Source organism: Pelobates fuscus, chromosome 5 (assembly GCF_036172605.1).
Source record: "Pelobates fuscus isolate aPelFus1 chromosome 5, aPelFus1.pri, whole genome shotgun sequence".
In the NCBI taxonomy this organism is placed as follows: Eukaryota; Metazoa; Chordata; class Amphibia; order Anura; family Pelobatidae; genus Pelobates; species Pelobates fuscus.
In genome coordinates, this window is record NC_086321.1 from 273,161,435 (window position 1) to 273,180,871 (window position 19,437).

Here is a 19,437-nt window from a genome sequence, read left to right on the forward strand (position 1 = left end):
GGCATCGAGTGTGGAGGTGTTGGAGCGACTTTTCCATGAGTTTTGGAGCCATTTAAAAAAATGTAGAACGGTTTTGGGACTTTTTGGAACTTTTTTGTTGCATTTCCCAAGCTGTGGAAAGGTAGGGAGCTGAGCTTCGTCATTTGCATGCCTTTTATTGTGTGTTCTGCATTGTGGGTTGGTTTCCATGCCAGCTCGTTTTGACTTTTTTCTGACCTCCAGAACGGATTAATTGGTTTTCAATGCATTCCTATGGGAAACCGCGTTTCGGTTTACAAATTTTTTGCAATAAGAAACGTCCCGGAGAACATATTAAATTTGTAAACGGAGGTACCACTGTATTTGGATCCAATTTCTAGTTTGTAAAAAAAAAAAAACTCATGAGCGCTTCATATTATAAGGTACAGCACAAGGTTTCTCCTTAATATTACACAAACCATATATTCATCACCACTTAAAATTTTATTAGTGAAAAGTATTAAAGAAAATAAATTACCCTTGAAGTTGTTAATAATGAAACAAATATGCATTCTATGTATCTAAAACATATTAACTTACTGCTTCTTGAGTATTACTGATCTCGCCTTCCATTTCTTCAATATCTTTAAACTGAACAGATTTCTTCTTTAGCTCTGAAATGTAAAAAATATGGGTTAGAAATAAAAAAAATAAAAAAAAGATTGCTATAGTAAACACAATGTATTCTATTAGATTGTCCCTACATATGCATAAATAGTCAAATCATTATTCTGCCAAATTATTAGTATACACATTAATAAAAAAGAAAAGTTATTTTTTTGCTATTGTTTTTTGCTGGGTTAAATTGTTACTGGTTTACACTTGAAGTTAAAATATAAATATAGCTTATATTTTATGTGTAATTTATCTGATTTTGGAATGGCACTTCCAGTGGCGTACATACCGCGGTCGCAGGGGTCACAGCTGGATCAGTTTCGCACCGATGCCCCATGGATTGTGTGTACGCCACTGGGCACTTCAATAATTTCTGAGACAATCAAGATTACCTCAAAGCCATTAATAGATCTGATTTCAAATATTTGAGTGGTTTTTGAACCTTATAAAATGTAACCACACACCAAGAAGGCACTTGTAACACCACCTGATCCAGTACTAGCACGACATTTAGCATACCGCAATACAGAAATGAAGTTGCTTGATCCTCCTTTTCCTACAGAGCACCGCAATTATGGAATAACCTCAGGGACACAGTCAAATCTTCATTCAATCTAAAATCTTTTAAGAGATCTATGGCAATATACCTCAGCACAGAATGCACCTGTCATGGTTGGATATATTTATTACCTGTTATGCATTACATTTATATATGTGTGTATACATATATACAGGGGCGTATTAGCCGCGAGGCAAACAAGGCATTGCGGCTAACCTTGCGGCTAACAGACATGCCGGCGGTCGGGCGGTGCTGGCGGGCGGCCGGCGAGGGAGCACTTCTCCTGAGCTGTCTGCTCAGCTCCCTCGCCAGCCGCAGAGTGAGGCTGGGAGGCGGAGCCGGAATATGACGTCATATTCCGGCTCCCAGCCTCACTCTGCGGCGCGCGAGGGAGCTGAGCAGACAGCTCAGGGGAAGTGCTCCCTCGCCGGCCGCCCGCCCGCCCGGCAGTGCCGCCCAATCGCCCAGCAGCCACTGGACCACCAGGGAGGAAGAGACACCCCCCCCCCCCAGCATTCCCAAAGGTAAGGAGGCTGGGGGGGAGGGGGGGTGTTAAATTTTAAAAAAATGTGTTAAAAATAAATTTTAAAAAAACGTGTTAATAATAAATTCAAAAAAAATTGGTTAAAAATAAATGTAAAAAAAATGTGTTAAAAATAAATTTTAAAAAAATGTGTTAAAAATAAATTTTAAAAAAATGTGTTAAAAATAAATTTAAAAAAATGTGTTAATATGGGTGGGTGAGTGTGTGTCTGTGTCTGTTAGTGTTTGTGTCTGTTAGTGTTTGTGTCTGTTAGTGTCTGTGTCTGTTAGTGTGTGTCTGTGTCTGTTAGTGTGTGTGTGTGTCTGTGTCTGTTAGTGTTTGTGTGTGTGTGTGTGTGTCTGACTGTGTGTGTCTGTTAGTGTGTGTGTCTGTTAGTGTGTGTTTGCCTGTGAGTGTGTGTGTATGTTAGTGAGTGTGTGTGTCTACTAGTTTGTGTCTGCTAGTGAGTGTGTGTCTGTTAGTGTGTGTCTGTTAGTGAGTGTGTTTGTCTGTTACTGAGTGTGAGTGTGTCTGTTAGTGTGTGTGTGTTTCTGTTAGCGAGTGTGTGTTTCTGTTAGCTAGTGTATGCGTATCTGTCAGTGAATGTGTGTGTGTGTATTTAGAATGCGGGGCGGGGGGAAAGGTTGGGTGGGGGTGGCGCGGGGGGGGGGGAAGGTGGGGCGCCTGACTTTTGTCCTGCCTAGGGCAGCACAAAACCAGGATACACCACTGCATATATATATATATATATATATATATATATATAGTTTTTTAGTAGAGGGGAGGCTCTCTAGTGCCATGTTACATTTTAGTTCAGGGCAGGCTCTCTAGTGCCATGTTACATTTTAGTTCAGGGCAGGCTCTCTAGTGCCATGTTACATTTTAGTTTAGGGGAGGCTCTCCTACGGAAATTAGCATAACCTTTAAAAAACTTTTAAAAACATAGTTTATGCAACATTTCATAAAGTCACGTTAATTGTGTATTTCCCATTAGATATATAGTGTTGTTAAAGGAACGCTCCAAGCAGCATAACCAGTACTGTAGTGATTATGGTGGCCTGGGTTCTCTGGCATCTCCCATCGTATGTAGTGAAACCATTTTAGAATGGTTTGACTTTTTGGGTTTGCTGGATAACATCTCCTGCCTCCATTACAGCTACAGGAGAGCAGGAACCTCTCAGTCTGAGCAAACCTGACAATGCAGGACTTAGCTCATTGGCTGACAGTTGACAGCTGGGCCAGATTACTGATAAGTGGCATAGGAGGCCACATAGCCACACAGAGGCCCAAAGGCCCTCAACTAGGCCTGGAGTTCCAGCTCTGATGGGGCCTCCTTGAGCCACAGGAGAGATCAAAATATCTCCCTGCTCGGCCCTGTGCATCCTCACTGCTCACGCAAACTTTGTAGTCTGCACCTCTATCGGTTGTGCATCACTTTAAGAGCACCCTCAATGATTCAGAGCAGCTCTGAGTCATTTACTGAGTGAGGGAACTGTGAGGAAGATCTTAAAATGGTCTACAGCTGTATCTTCCGTGAGGCAAACAAGGCATCTGCCTTGGGCGGCACTTTGCAGGGGGCGGCAAAAAAAGTTGCCCCCCCAAACTCCCTGGCAGATCCCTTGTTTGCCTTGTGTCCTGGGGGGCTCAGGAGCTGGCCGGCTGGCCAATTTTGAGCCCCCCAAGGCGGGCAGCGGGCAGCGAGGGAGTATGCTCACCTGAGCTCTTCCTGCTCAGTTCCCTCACACGCCGTTTAATGAAGCCGGGAGCCGGAATATGACATCACTCCGGCTCCCGGCATCTCCCTCGCCGCCTACTCAGCCTGTCCGCCCTCTGCCTGCCCGCCCAGCAGTCCCACTAGACAGGTAAGTAATCCACTCCTGCTCTCCCAGGGAGGCTGCATGGATTTAAAATAAAATTCAAAAAATTATCATTTGTGAGTGTTGGTGGAAATGTGTGTGTCTGTGAGTGAATGTGTGTGTCTGTGAGTGAATGTGTGTGTGTCTGTAAGTGTGTATGTGTGTCTGTAAGTGTGTGTCTAAGTGAATGTGTGTGTGTGTCTGTAACTGTGTATGTGTGTGTAAAATTTCCAAATTTCCAAATGGTCCTCCCAAATATCAGTCCCTATACCCTTAAAAGAGGCTGTTCCACTAGTATAAGGCGACAAATTGCCAGTATTGGAACATAAGAAAAACTTATAAAGAATAATAATACATTTTTATTGATCCCTCTTGAGGAAAAAATTAGCAAATAATAATAATAAAAGTGTATATACAATAAAGTGAACAGTGTATATAAAAATCGTCTACTGTTCTATTAATTAGGCAATATATACATCACACCAAGTAGCTCCTACTTTTAGCAACTGAGATTTTAGTATAAACTGTTGCTAGAATTTCATTTGCAATAGTGTATTAGTGGCCAATATAACTTTTTGTGTGAATCTGAGGAAGTCGAAGTTAAACCTACTGAAGCGACATGACTTCAATAAAATGCCTCTCACTAGGCAATAGATGATTATGTGCTGCCTAGTGTAGGTATTGATGCCCTTACAGGGTATAACACACTTGCTTCCTGAATATGGGTAGGAGTTACATACGTCCAGACCATACGGAGGGAAAAATAGAGTATCTGGGGTAGGTAATCGGCAGTACTGCCTAACTAGTAATATAGCCAGGATACTGGCTGATATAACAATATTCCAGCCCCTATTGTAATACTCAAAGAGAAAAACCCTTATTACAGCTCAAAAAGGATACTGCTGATAGAGAGAAACCAAGTGTCAGATGAGTCCAGCCGGACCTAAGTGCAAGCACCTATACACTCTCTATATCAATCAATCTATACCACATCATAGTCCCGATCACTGGACATTAGTATTGTAGCCCTGTCTATATACAGCGTGCTAAGTCACTCTATGTGACATACGGGCAGAGGTAGTCCTAGTGATTGATCTAGTATAACACCAACTAAAGTATATATACAGCTTCTTATCTGCTACTAATCGCCTGGCAGTTTGTTCCTGAGTAGTTAATGTATGAGGTAATCTAGTATAATAGCTAAGACTACGAATGGGTAATAGATTAAAACTAAGTCCTGACGAATGCCAAAATCCCCCTCCCAATTGCATATAGAGAAAAGAGTAGACGTTCTAAGTAGAAGACCCAGTGGTCTCAGTTCAGCTCAACGCGGGGAGGACCATTTGGAAATCCCTTTTCAGTCTCTTTTTCTTTTTTATATTAATTTCCTTGGTTTATGCCCTAATACCCTACAACCTACTTAACTCCAGTGAAGAAGGTTTTCCTTTCTCCTTCACTGTTGCTGTGCTTTTTCTAGTGTATGTGTGTGTGTCTGTAAGTGTGTGTGTCTATGTGAGTGTGTGTGTGTCGGTCAGTGAGAGTGTGCATCTGTCAGTGAGTGTGAGTCTGTCAGTGAGTGTGAGTCTGTCAGTGTGTGTCCAAGTAATAGTGTGTGTCTGTCTATCAGTGTGTCAAATCAGTGAGTTTGTGTGTATGTCATTGTTTGTCAGTGTATATGAGAGTGTGTGTCTATCAATGAGTGTATGTGTCTGTCAGTTATTGTGCGTCTGTCAGTAAATGAGTGAACGTCTGTCAGTCAAAGTGCGGCCTTGACAGGCAGGGGTGGGGAAAATTTTAATTAGGTTGGGGGGGGGCTGCCCAAGCACCGTCCTGCTAGGGCAGCACAAATCCTAAATATACCAGTGTATGTACATACCGTAACTCACCCCCTCCGTCAGACATTCAGCCCAGAGTGCTACCGTGGATAATACCCACTGCAGCCAAAAAGGTAAGCAGGAAGGGCGCAAAAGAAAAACCTTGTCACACACAACACTCCCACATTCAGACTCCCACACAGATACAGATAACACTCAACCAGCACACCTAGGCACACTCCCTCCCCACATTCATCACTCAGACACCTCCACACATAACACTCACTCACTACACAAACTCTCACACACAACACTCAGTCTCCTCCACACACATACAATACTAAATACTAAAACACAACACTCTCTGAACAGCGCCCAGGTCTCTAAGAGAGGGCCACAACATGGCATTCTGTCTAGGAACCTGGGCAACCTTACCCCATCTCTGGTAATTAGCTGGAGTTCTCAATGAGTTAGCATTTACCTGCAGGGCTTATCTCAGTAGAACAGAAGAAACCAAGCAGAAGCTTCCAGCTTTCCTGTAGCTGTATTTGAGACGGGAAGCTTCGCCCTGCTGCCCCCAGGTAAAAAGTCACACTGTTCTAGCACTCTGAAGTGGTTATGGTGTTTAAAACGTTCATTTAAGTTGTTTGCATTTAACAAGCAGGGAAGACCATCAGGAAGCTAGCAGTATGTTAATAAGACTGGTCAGATCAATAAACAGTTAATGGTCTGTTTCTTGGCTTGCTGCATTTAGATGTACATGATGTTCTATTTTAGAATATAGACACAGGATCATATTAATAAGAATTATTCCGGAACAAAATACCAATTCAGTGACCACCTGCAGACACACGCCCATGGTTTGTTTGGTGCTTGATCCTTATTATTCTGGAACTGCTTAAGGTTTGTTTTTAGAAATATGTCCCATGCTTTTAATTTTGAGCCAGTGACAGGTGGAATCAGTACTCTAATGATAATGATCTTAGAGACATCACTGAAAATGTGATGACTACATTTTTCTGTGATTGTGCTGTGTGATTGTGTTACATTTTACTATACTGATTGGCCTGTAAAAAAAGCCAGTTTATAGCAGTAGGAGAGTTTTAGCATTCGTAATTAAAAATAAAGGCAATCAATATATATATATATATATATATATATATATACGTGATTCTTTCGTATTAATGGAACACTATAGTATTTGGAATACAAACATGTATTCTTAACACTATACTACTAGACTACCTATTTAGGTGTCTGAATCTGCTCAGTAAGGCATTTAAAGGTCTCACCGTGGCTGGCCCCGCCACCTTGGGGGTGATAATCAATTTTCTCTAAAGGGAGAATTCAGCTCCTCTATGCACACAGTGCAGCACTGAAATAGGAAGCGCCTCTAGTGGCCGTTTAAATGAACATTTCTGAACTAGGCAGCAATGTAAAGACTGCCTTTTCCCTTAAAAGGTGTAGTTTGTAGTGCTAAGACTGCAGGAACAGGCTATAGAAACCAGGACCTCTACATTAAGCTTTTAAGATGTAGTGCTTTTTATGACTATAGTGTCCCTTTAATTAATTATAAGGAGGGCAACATCGGCGGGTATTTTCATACATATCCCTAACATGCCATATAATCCCAAGTCAAAGACCGAGCTCTCTGTAATGTGAACAATGAAATAGTTTAAAACCCAGTAGACTTATAAGAAATATGTATTACAGTATTTCTATGAAAATTCTCAATTAGATTGCAGACCAATTAAAATTAAAGGAAAATATGACTGTAAAATGTGAGAAAGTACAAGTGATTCAAGCTTTATGTTAATTAAAATCAACGCACCTTTCACAAAGTCATCCAAACAATTACATGTATAAAAGCCATGCCAGCATTTTTAGACAGATGCTTGTGATGTGCTCCTGCTTTTAGCCTTTGTAGAACATTGTGCTGACGGCCTGGTTTCTATTTGAACTGCTATTTAATTCATCCACAGGAATTTGAGAGCCTGACAAACAATAGGTGCGCAGAATGGAACAGGCAAAACAAACAACAGACATGTTTTTTTACCTAGTGGTTTAAAGGGAATGATGAGGAAAAAGCAAGCTCAAAATATTATATATAGTATGTACATTTAAATACATAGGGTCGCTCACTTTTCTGTTTCTCAATTCAAAAAAACTATATTTAATTTAAAAAAAGATAAAGGAGAACGAGCATATATTAGGTATATAAAACCATTCATATTATCTGTGGGAGTATTTTTCACTATACCATGAACTTTGGAGAATTTGAAAGGGAATTGGTAGTTTCCATAAATAAAAAAAATAGCTGTTTTGCCATCTCTGATCTTTTCGCCAAAAATGAAAATCCCTTGTCCATTTCCCATAATTTCTGGTTTAGTAAATACATCCTTGTTCTTCTAAAAATAATATGGCAATGTCTGTGTTCACATAAATTACCCTTTATCTCACATTCCCGAATATAATATTTTTCCCATGCTGCACATAAATTACGTTTATTCACTTAACTGGGAATTGAGGAGAACTGACAAGGGAGATGTAAATTTAGGGGAAAATCAGCCGATTGAAAAGTGGTTGAGTTAAAGATTATTTTCCAGTTTCCCCATTTTGATGTACAATTTGCAATTCCCTTGCCATTTCTCTTTAATTCCCAGTGTTGACATTAAGAGATTTGGGATCTTGAAAAACACCTTCCTAATAGTAGTAACATTTTGGCAAAACAGAAGTTCATTCTTCCTTTTCTGGCTATTTTAACCAGAATCTGCTAAGTTACGGTAGTTGGAAAATTCAAAACAAGGTGACAAGATGAGTGACATTTCCATGGAACCTTTAAACTGAATAACACTCCAGTTCCCCTTTCTATGAGACCCAGCAAGGTATTATCCTGACTAATTTGAAGCTATTAGCATTAACCAAAATGGCTCCTTATACACCTAGAAACCCTTAATTAAAACAGATGTCTGCGATTTCCATTTCAATATGCCTGCATTCCCTCCTCTGTTTATACAAGTATTTCTTTATTAGTCAATTTTGACCAGGACCCAAGTAATATAGATGATATTAGTTTGGTAAACCAATCTTTAATTTCATAAATGGCTCAGTGACCATGTTACAGTGACTTCAGATTATATAATTCTCACTTTGCAGACAACAAAGTTTGAGATTTTTTGTGATCTTTAGTTTTGCTATTTTTTTTTTATGTTTTTCTGCAGCGTTACTCAGTGGACGCTTTTCTTATTGACTTGTTTTTACATTTCTGCAGTGTTTGTGTTTAGCTGTAATTTTCCTCTTACTCATTTACTGTACCCACATATATTATATGTAGTTGTTCTCGCCATTAAATGGTCTTTCTAAAGGAACCATTATTTTCATCATATCGTATAATTTACTATAAAATATTTTTATAAAATGATGAAAATCTTTAAAAGAAAAAACACACTTTTTCTAACTTTGACCCCCAAAATCTGTTACTCATCTATATTTGCCAAAAAAACACCCATGCTACCAAAGGGTAACAACTATAGACACAATTCTAAGTGAAATGTGTCCGAGTGTTCCCAATGCTCCAGGGGTCTCTGAGCATGACCCCCATGAAAGACAAAACAAAACAGAGCATGCAGATTCACCACAAGGGAACATACAATGCTTCCTGGAGATATAGATATTAGTATTGCTAATAGTGATGTCCCGAACGGTTCGCTGGCGAATAGTTCCTGGCGAACATCACGTGTTCGCGTTCGCCACGGATGGCGAACATATGCGATGTTCGGTCCGCCCCTATTCGTCATCATTGAGTAAACTTTGACCCTGTACCTCACAGTCAGCAGACACATTCCAGCCAATCAGCAGCAGACCCTCCCACCTCCTGGACAGCATCCATTTTAGATTCATTTGGAAGCTGCATACATTTTTGTAAAAAAAAAAATTTTTTATTTTTTATTTTTTTTATTCTTTATTTTTGTAGTGCATGCAGGTATAACAAATGAGCATGTGGTACCCCAACGGCATTCCTCATGCTTTTCAAGTAACAATTGTAACAATAGGGTATATGTTAATACCCTAGTCTGCGCGGAGCCCTCCATGGGTGAAGATGGATTAATTTTTTTTTGCTCTCGGGTTTTTTATTTTACTTTTAAGTTCGACGGGTATGATGGCTATTTATTTGCCCTTTTTTGGGGCTGAAAAATGAAGATTTTAGAAAAAAGAAGACGTCGAATAGTACGCTGAATTTTACTTTACAGGGTACTAATTTTATTCCCCCCTCACTATTTTTTAGGGTGAGGGGGGTAGGTAGGGGCTTTTTTATTTGGGTGGGGGGGGTGACTAGGGGCTTGGGGACCCCTAGTCACCTTTGATTTAGGGCCCCCAACCACCGCGCAGGGGTGGGGGCCGGGGGGAAGGACAGTAGGTTCTCCCCCCCATTATTCTTTTATAGGGCCCCCAACCGCCGCTCAGGGGTGGGGGCCGGGGGGGACAGTAGGTCCCCCCCCTTATTGTTTTTTAGGGACCCCACCCACCGCGCAGGGGTGGGGGCCGGGGGGAGGACAATAGGTCCCCCCCCATTATTCTTTTATAGGGCCCCCACCCGCAGCTCAGGAGCCATGTTACTCTGTATATAGAGGGGAGCCATGTTACACAGTATATAGAGGGGAGCCATGTTACTCTGTATATAGAGGGAGCCATGTTTACACGGTATATAGAGGGGAGCCATGTTACTATGTATATAGAGAGGAGCCATGTTTACACTGTATTTAGAGGGGAGCAATGTTACTCTGTATATAGAGGGAGCCAGGGGTCAAGTCCTGGGGAATAAAGTGTGGGAACTCCCCTAAGATTCCCTCTCCCCCCCCCAAAAAAATAATAAAATACACTTGTGTATTAATAAAGTACACGCGTGCACACACAGAGACACACATATACATATACTCCTGCACACACACACACTCAGACACACGCACATACACTCACACACACACATACATTCACAGAGACACACACACACACATACATTCACAGACACATACATTCACAGACACATACACTCAGACACACACACATACACTCAGACACACACACATACACTCAGAAACACACAGACACACACATGCACTCAGACACACACACAGACACACATACTCAGACACACACACTCACAGACACACACACACACTTACAGAACACATACATACACTCAGACACACACACATACTCAGACACATACACTCACAGACACACACATATTCACAGACACACACACACACACACACATTCACAGACACGTTCACAGACACACACATGCATTCACAGACACACACATGCATTCACAGACACACACACATGCATTCACAGACACACATACATTCACAGACACACACACACATTCACAGACACACACACTTACATTCAGTCACACACATACATTCACAGTCACAGACACACACCCACATTCACAGACACACACATACATTCAGACACACACAAACATTCACAGACACACACATACATTCACAGTCACACACACACACATACATTCACAGACACACAGACACTCACACACACACACACACAGAAATTGTTTGTTTGTTTTTTAACTAAAAAATGTCCACCCAGCCTCCCTACCTGGAGAGCTGGCGTGGACGTGTTCCTGGGGTCCAGTGGGGCAGGCGTCTGTCTCCATATCACACGCGGCGAGGGAGCTGTGTCCTCTCTGCTCCCTTGCGCCACGCAGGCTGTCTGCTGATGCTGGGAGCCGGAATATGACGTCATATTCCGGCTCCCAGCATCAGCAAACGGCGCGCGGCGAGAGGGAGCAGAGAGAACACAGCTCCCTCGCCGCGTGTGACAGAGAGAGAGCCGCCCGCCGGGGGGGGGTGTCCAGCAGGTGGCCATTAAGCAGCAACAGCGGGAACGGCGTTCCTGCTCAAAAGAAAGTGCAGGAACGCCGTTCCCACGCGTTCCTGCAGGACTCGAGCCCTGGAGGGAGCCATGTTTACACGGTATATAGAGGGGAGCCATGTTACTATGTATATAGAGAGGAGCCATGTTTACACGGTATATAGAGGGAAGCCATGTTACTCTGTATAAAGAGAGGAGCCATGTTTACACGGTATATAGAGGGGAGCCATGTTACTCTGTATATAGAGAGAAGCCATGATTACACTGTAGATAGAGGGGAGCCATGTTACTCTGTATATAGAGGGAGCCATATTTACACGGTATATAGAGGGGAGCCATGTTACTCTGTATATAGAGAGGAGTCATGTTTACACTGTATATAGAGGGAGCCATGTTACTCTGTATATAGAGAGGAGCCATGTTTACACTGTATATAGAGGGGAGCCATGCTACCCTGTATATAGAGGGGAGCCATGTTACACTGTATATAGAGGGGAGCCATGTTACTCTGTATATAGAGGGAGCCATGTTTACACGGTATATAGAGGGGAGCCATGTTACTCTGTATATAGAGAGGAGCCATGTTTATACTGTATATAGAGGGAGCCATGTTACTCTGTATATAGAGAGGAGCCATGTTTACACTGTATATAGAGGGAGCCATGTTACTATCTGAGGTGGTTAACTATGATTGGCCCTGGCATGTTTGTTAGTCTGGCCTGCATGGTTGTCTGGCATGAATGAAAGTAGCATGTTTCAACTATATTAGTAGACTATATTAGTTAGACTAGTTTGCACTAAAACATGGAAGACATCTGTCAGGGTTTCTTTGCTGTTTTAAACAGCAACCCTTTTCTGTTTCAGTGATTGAGTTTCAGCTGCAATCACTATGAGCTCCTTCTGCTTGTTGCCACGGTTACTCACCTGTGAGTAGTAATCAACCCTGCTGCTAATCAGTTCTGCCTATTTAAGCAGCTAAGCCCAGAACCTCCTTGCCCTTGCGTGGTTTCCTGTTCCCCAGAAGTCTCCTTGTTCCTGTGTTTCCTGTTTGCTCCTGGTTCCTGACTCCGCTGCTCTCCGTGCTCCTGATCCTGGCTTGTCTGACTACCCGCTCTGGTGACTGACCCCTGCTTGATTCCTGGACTTTGCTTTTGTTATTTATTTGTTATTTATTAATAAAGGTGTGTTTGCATCTACTTCTGTCTCTGTCTGGTTCCTGGTCCCTGACAACATCCTAGTATGAATTGTGATCAACCGCTCTCAGAGACTATGCATTGCGACATGTATATGATGTGGAAAGGTTAACTATTATGACTGTCTATAGACGAAGTGGCTTTAGCTGCACCTTAAGGATCACCAGTCCGTGGGTGCTGTATCTCTGCGACTGCTATTCAGGAGCCATAGATTGCCGGGTATTGTTGCCAATGCTATTCAGGAGCCATAGATTGCCGGGTACTGTTGCCAATGCTATTCAGGAGCCATAGATTGCAGGGTATTGTTGTCAATGCTATTCGGTGGGTGAGTCCTGTAGCCTCCTGGACTGTTTGCGGTTGTTTGCGGCGCGTTAAACGGGGAGTTTGGTTTGTCACTGTGAAGCGGGCGTAACCCTTACACTAGATAGAAGTACTCCCTAAGTAGAAAACACAATAGGAAGTACGAAGAAAAATGGGTTATAGGGGTGGCAAAAGGGCATAACCCTGCATAGAGCACAGAAGAGAAAAAAAGGGTGAAGGTAACACCACCCCGTATCCAAATGGGCTGATCTCCTTCAAACCATCCCAAAACAACGTCTTAAAGCGGCACTGTCATGCCGAATTCCGTATTTTTTTTAACCCGCCTCCACTACATCCAATCGACCCCCTAGACACCCCCAAATGCCCCTAAGCCCCCCACATTACCTATTTTTTATTCTTTATTTTCTGCCCTGATCTATATTCAGGGCGCCGCCATCTTTGTGTGGGTAGGTGAAGTCCCTGTGGGACACGTCATCTACCCACACTACACAGACTGTGAGATTCCCGCACATGCCCAGTGAAACACCTGGAAATGCGAACGGGAATTTCATCTATTCATTCATTTATCAGACAGACGAATGAATGAATAGAAAAAAATCAAACGAACAAACAAACACTGTGTATCAGTGTTTGTTTGTTCGTTCGGTTTATTACAAGGAGGGAGCTACCGGCGTGCAGCTCCCTCCTTGCAATATGTAAAGACAGAAGCGGCAGGGAGCTGTGCTCCCCACCACTTCATTAGCCCCCCAGGTCCTCCCCTCACTCTATGGGGGTCAATATGACCCCATAATAGCACAAGGGAGATTCAAATCTCCCCAATGCCCCTAATCGCTATACCGCGAGTAGGGGCATGTCCACTAAACAGTGAGCAGCCTGTGGCTGCTCACTGTAAAAAAAAAAGGGGGGTAATAAGGGGGGTGGGGGGGGGGACCTACTGTCCTCCCCAGCCGGCCCCCACCCCTGGACGGCGGGAGGGGGCCATAATGGGAATGAGGGGGAGGGGGGAGGGACCTACTGTCCTCCACCCCCCGGCCCCCACCCCTGGGCGGCGGGTGGGGGCCATAATGGGAATGTGGGGCGGGACGTGGGACCTACTGTCCTCCATCCCCCGGCCCCCACCCCTGGACGGCGGGTGGGGGCCATAATAGTAATAGGGGGGGGACCTACTGTCCTCCCCCCCGGCCCCCACCCCTGGGCGGCGGGTGGGGGCCATAATAGTAATAGGGGGGACCTACTGTCCTCCCCCCCGGCCCCCACCCCTGGGCGGCGGGTGGGGGCCATAACAGTAATAAGGGGGGGGGGACCTACTGTCCTCCACCCCCCGGCCCCCACCCCCCGGCCCCCACCCCTGGGCGGCGGGTGGAGGCCATCATGGTAATAAGGGGGGGGGACCTACTGTCCTCCACCCCCCGGCCCCCACCCCTGGGCGGCGGGTGGGGGCCATAATGGTAATTGGGGGGGGGACCTACTGTCCTCCCCCCCGGCCCCCACCCCTGGGCGGCGGGTGGGGGCCATAATAGTAATAAGGGGGGGGGGGATCTACTGTCCTCCTCCCCCTGGCCCCCCGGGGGGGGCCTTATCGATAATGGGGGGGGACCTACTGTCCTCCCCCCGCCCCCACCAATGGGCGGCGGGTGGGGGCACTAAGTAAATCCCCCCCCATCAAGGTGACTAGGGGTGCCCAAGCCCCTAGTCACCCACCCACCCCCTACCTACCCCCCTCACCCCCCCCCCATCAAGGTGACTAGGGGTGCCCCAGCCCCTAGTCACCCACCCCCTACCTACCCCCCTCACCCTAAAAAATAGTGAGGGGGGAATAAAATTGCTAACCTGTAAAGTAAAATTAAACTTACCATTCGACGACTTCTTTTTTCTAAAATCTTCATTTTTCAGCCCCAAAAAAGGGCAAATAAAAAACTATCATAGCCGTCGAACTAAAAATAAAATAAAAAACCCGAGCGCCAAAAAAAAAAAACCTGACGAAAAAGAAAAAACCCGAGCGCAAAAAAAATAATCCATCTTCACCCATGGAGGGCTCCGCGCAGACTGAGCTCCGCAGGGCGGGGCAAGGCTTATAAAGCCTTGCCCCGCCCTGCAATTAGGCTAAGAACACTCTGATTGGTGGGTTTAAGCCAATCAGAGTGCTCTTTGTCATTTTACAAGCGTGGGAAAGTTCTTTGGAATTTTCCCACGCTTGTAAAATGACACAGAGCACTGTGATTGGATGGATTTCAAGCCATCCAATCACAGTGCTCTGTGTCATTTTACAAGCGTGGGAAAATTCCAAAGAACTTTCCCACGCTTGTAAAATGACACAGAGCACTGTGATTGGATGGATTTCAAGCCATCCAATCATAGTGCTCTGTGTCATTTTACAAGCGTGGGAAAATTCCAAAGAACTTTCCCACGCTTGTAAAATGACACAGAGCACTGTGATTGGATGGATTTGAAGCCATCCAATCACAGTGCTCTGTGTCATTTTACAAGCGTGGGAAAATTCCAAAGAACTTTCCCACGCTTGCAAAATGACACAGAGCACTGTGATTGGATGGCTTGAAATCCATCCAATCACAGTGCTCTGTGTCATTTTACAAGCGTGGGAAAATTCCAAAGAACTTTCCCACGCTTGTAAAATGACACAGAGCACTATGATTGGATGGATTTCAAGCCATCCAATCACAGTGCTCTGTGTCATTTTACAAGCGTGGGAAAATTCCAAAGAACTTTCCCACGCTTGTAAAATGACATAGAGCACTGTGATTGGATGGCTTGAAATCCATCCAATCACAGTGCTCTGTGTCATTTTACAAGCGTGGGAAAATTCCAAAGAACTTTCCCACGCTTGTAAAATGACACAGAGCACTGTGATTGGATGGATTTCAAGTCATCCAGTCACAGTGCTCTGTGTCATTTTACAAGCGTGGGGAAATTCCAAAGAACTTTCCCACGCTTGTAAAATGACACAGAGCACTGTGATTGGATGGCTTGAAATCCATCCAATCACAGTGCTCTGTGTCATTTTACAAGCGTGGGAAAATTCCAAAGAACTTTCCCACGCTTGTAAAATGACACAGAGCACTGTGATTGGATGGATTTCAAGCCATCCAATCACAGTGCTCTGTGTCATTTTACAAGCGTGGGAAAATTCCAAAGAACTTTCCCACGCTTGTAAAATGACACAGAGCACTGTGATTGGATGGCTTGAAATCCATCCAATCACAGTGCTCTGTGTCATTTTACAAGCGTGGGAAAATTCCAAAGAACTTTCCCACGCTTGTAAAATGACACAGAGCACTGTGATTGGATGCATTTCAAGCCATCCAATCACAGTGCTCTGTGTCATTTTACAAGCATGGGAAAATACCAAAGAACTTTCCCACGCTTGTAAAATGACAAAGAGCACTCTGATTGGCTTAAACCCACCAATCAGAGTGTTCTTAGCCTAATTGCGGGGCGGGGCAAGGCTTTATAAGCCTTCCCCCGCCCTGCGGAGTTCAGTCTGCGCGGAGCCCTCCATGGGTGAAGATGGATTATTTTTTTGTGCGCTCGGGTTTTTTCTTTTTCGTCAGGTTTATTTTTTATTTTATTTTATTTTTAGTTCGACGGCTATGATGGTTTTTTTATTTGGGCTTTTTTGGGGCTGAAAAATGAAGATTTTAGAAAAAAGAAGACGTCGAATGGTAAGTTTAATTTTACTTTACAGGTTAGCAATTGTATTCCCCCCTCACTATTTTTTTAGGGTGAGGGGGTAGGTAGCTGCATTTTTTATTTAGGTGGGGGGGTGGGTGACTAGGGGCTTGGGGACCCCTAGTCACCTTGATGGGGGGGGAATTTACTTAGTGCCCCCACCCGCCGCCCAGGGGTGGGGGCGGGGGGAGGACAGTAGGTTCCCCCCCATTATCGTTATAGCCCCCACCCGCCGCCCAGGGGTGGGGGCCGGGGGAGGGGAGGACAGTAGGTCCCCCCCCCTTATTACTATTATGGCCCCCACCCGCCGCCCAGGGGTGGGGGCCGGGGGGGAGGACGGTAGGTCCCCCCCTTATTACCATGATGGCCCCCACCCGCCGCCCAGGGGTGGGGGCCGGGGGGGCAGTAGGTCCTCCCCCCCTTATTACTATGATGGCCCCCACCCGCCGCCCAGGGGTGGGGGCCGGGGGGGAGGACAGTAGGTTCCCCCCCCCTATTACTATTATGGCCCCCACCCGCCGCCCAGGGGTGGGGGCCGGGGGGGAGGACAGTAGGTCCCCCCCCCCACTACCATTATGGCCCCCACCCGCCGCCCAGGGGCGTGAATTGGAAATTCCGTGCAATCTCGTCACGGTATATATATAAGTGGAATGTTGCCCAGAAAACTTATGGCCATTATTAAACTTAAGTAGGGGAATATGCCCATATTCAAATTAGTAGGTACTTCAATGTTTTCCGGCAAATATATGACGGCTAAAAATAGAGCCATTCGGGAAAGGGTAGGTAGTGGGGATTAAGAGAAGGGGAATTAAAGAAAAATAAAGATAATAAATTAATATTACATTTTACAAATAAATGAAAATATATACATTACAAAAAGACAAAAAAGAGTGGTAAAGAATAAATCCTTCAATACAGCTGGTTGTTTTAGTAAAGAAAAAAGAAAGAAAAATATATATGTATATATCAACAGGACATATAGAGACTAACTTCAAAAATAGTGGTTATATGAAGGGGGCAAAGGAGAAGCCCTCATTCAAACCTAAGGGTTGGAGTGTCTTCAGTTCATATATCCACCTAGATTCCCTCTGTCTTAGGGTTTTGTTGAAGTCTCCACGTCTAGGGGTCCTTTTTACCAATTCTAGTCTACAGAACCTAAGTTTCACTACCTGATCGATACAACATCATACCTGATGTTTTAAAGCACGTTATTCAAAACAATTTAGGAATGTTAGGTGATTTATGCCCTTTATGGATTGAAAACCAGACTCTGCATCAACTATGTAATTTTCCATGGGAGTTTTGCCATGGATCCCCCTCTGGCATGCCACAGTCCAGGTGTTAGTCCCCTTGAAACAACTTTTTTTCCATCACTATTGTGGCCAGAAAGAGTCCCTGTGGGTTTTAAAATTCGCCTGCCTATTGAAGTCTATGGCGATTCGCCCGTTCACGAACATTTGCGGAAATTCGCGTTCGCCATCCGCGAACCGAAAATGTTATGTTCGCGACATCACTAATTGCTAAATATAAATATAAAGTAATTAACCTGTAGCGAGGTAAATGTCCTCTGAGATTCTACAGCACAGTATTAAAAGAAAAAATAAATACAATACACTATAATAAACACCTTGTACGGTAAACCTCCTATCTCAAAATAAGTATTGTACAAAGTCTCACAAGGCTGGTATCACAATAAAATGGAGCTTTATAAAATATGGCTCTACATACAAACACAAGTCAGCCCCTGTGAGAACTATTGATTGCTGCAAGGAAAGAGAGGCTATGTAGTCAATCAGTATACATAGTACCAAATGGACCTAAGAGTCAAGGTAATGTCAGCCTGTATGAGGCATGAAGGGCTATTTAAAGGAGTCAAATAAAGCCTGTTGGGTGGCCAGGTGGCCAAATAGGTATATACAATATAGCCGATTAGAGAAAGATGAAAAATGCTATTACCAGTAAAAGACTGGCAAAAAGTTAAACTATCAAAGATTCTCTCCCTGTTAAGCTTGCTAGACAGACATAGGAGGAAAGATCAAAAGTAAAAATCAAAGTAAGTGAACCATCAAAGCAACATGCTAACCATTAGTGAAAAATATAGTGCCCAGTGATAAAACAAAAAGCAAGAACGCCCGACGTGCAATTCGGTGCAGAACTACATGCACCTTCATCAGGGAAAAAACAATAGAATGGTAGTGATCTCTGTTATATCCAGTGTCCCATGTGAGAGACCTGGGTATCAGCCAATAGTCAGGCTGTAAGGGTGTGTGCATACATCATATGTGGGGAACGCCCTATTATGATCCCTTGTGGTGAACCTGCATGCTCTGTTTTGTTTTGTGTTTGTTATTAGCTTTTTCTTTGGTGCAAGTTATAGGGCTATAAGTACAAGTAGGACTGTTAGGCTGTTTCAAAATATATATTTTAAAAAATGTATTAAAAGTGACACTGTAACACTGATATCTGTCACAAATATCTGAATCACAACCCAGGGTATTCAAAGTAGACAACCCAGGGTATTTAATATGGGGTATGTCCAATCTTTTTTAGTAGCCATTTAGTCACAAACACTGGTCAAAGTTAGCATTTATATTTGTTTGTGTGTTAAAAATGCAAAAAAAAACCTATTATGAACACTAACTTTTAGCCAGTGTTTGTGACTACGTGTCTACTAAAAAAGACTGAACATACCCCATTTTTTATACCTTGGGTTGTCTTCTTTTGCAAATGATATACCATCATGGGGGTAATTCTAATTCCTGGGCTACCAAATGCTCTCAAAGGCAACATAACCAATCTGACAAATTTCAATGTGAAAAAAACCGGAAAATCAAGCCTCATATTAGACCCTGTGACTTTCAAAAACACTATAAAACCTGTACATGGGGGGGTACTGTTATACTCGGGAGACAAAAAACAGTAAAAAATATCACAACAATTTCATCAG

The 19,437-nt window shown here is 43.7% G+C and overlaps 1 protein-coding gene across 2 annotated transcripts in view; it reads right to left on the reverse strand.

The window, feature by feature from the left end:
* PALM2AKAP2 (PALM2 and AKAP2 fusion) overlaps positions 1-19,437 on the reverse strand; it is a 399,409-nt gene that overhangs the window by 140,382 nt on the left and 239,590 nt on the right. For both annotated transcript variants that reach the window (XM_063455311.1, XM_063455313.1), the window contains one exon: positions 559-632. In XM_063455311.1, the coding sequence (XP_063311381.1) occupies positions 559-632 (74 nt within the window). The remainder of the gene's footprint in view (positions 1-558; positions 633-19,437) is intronic.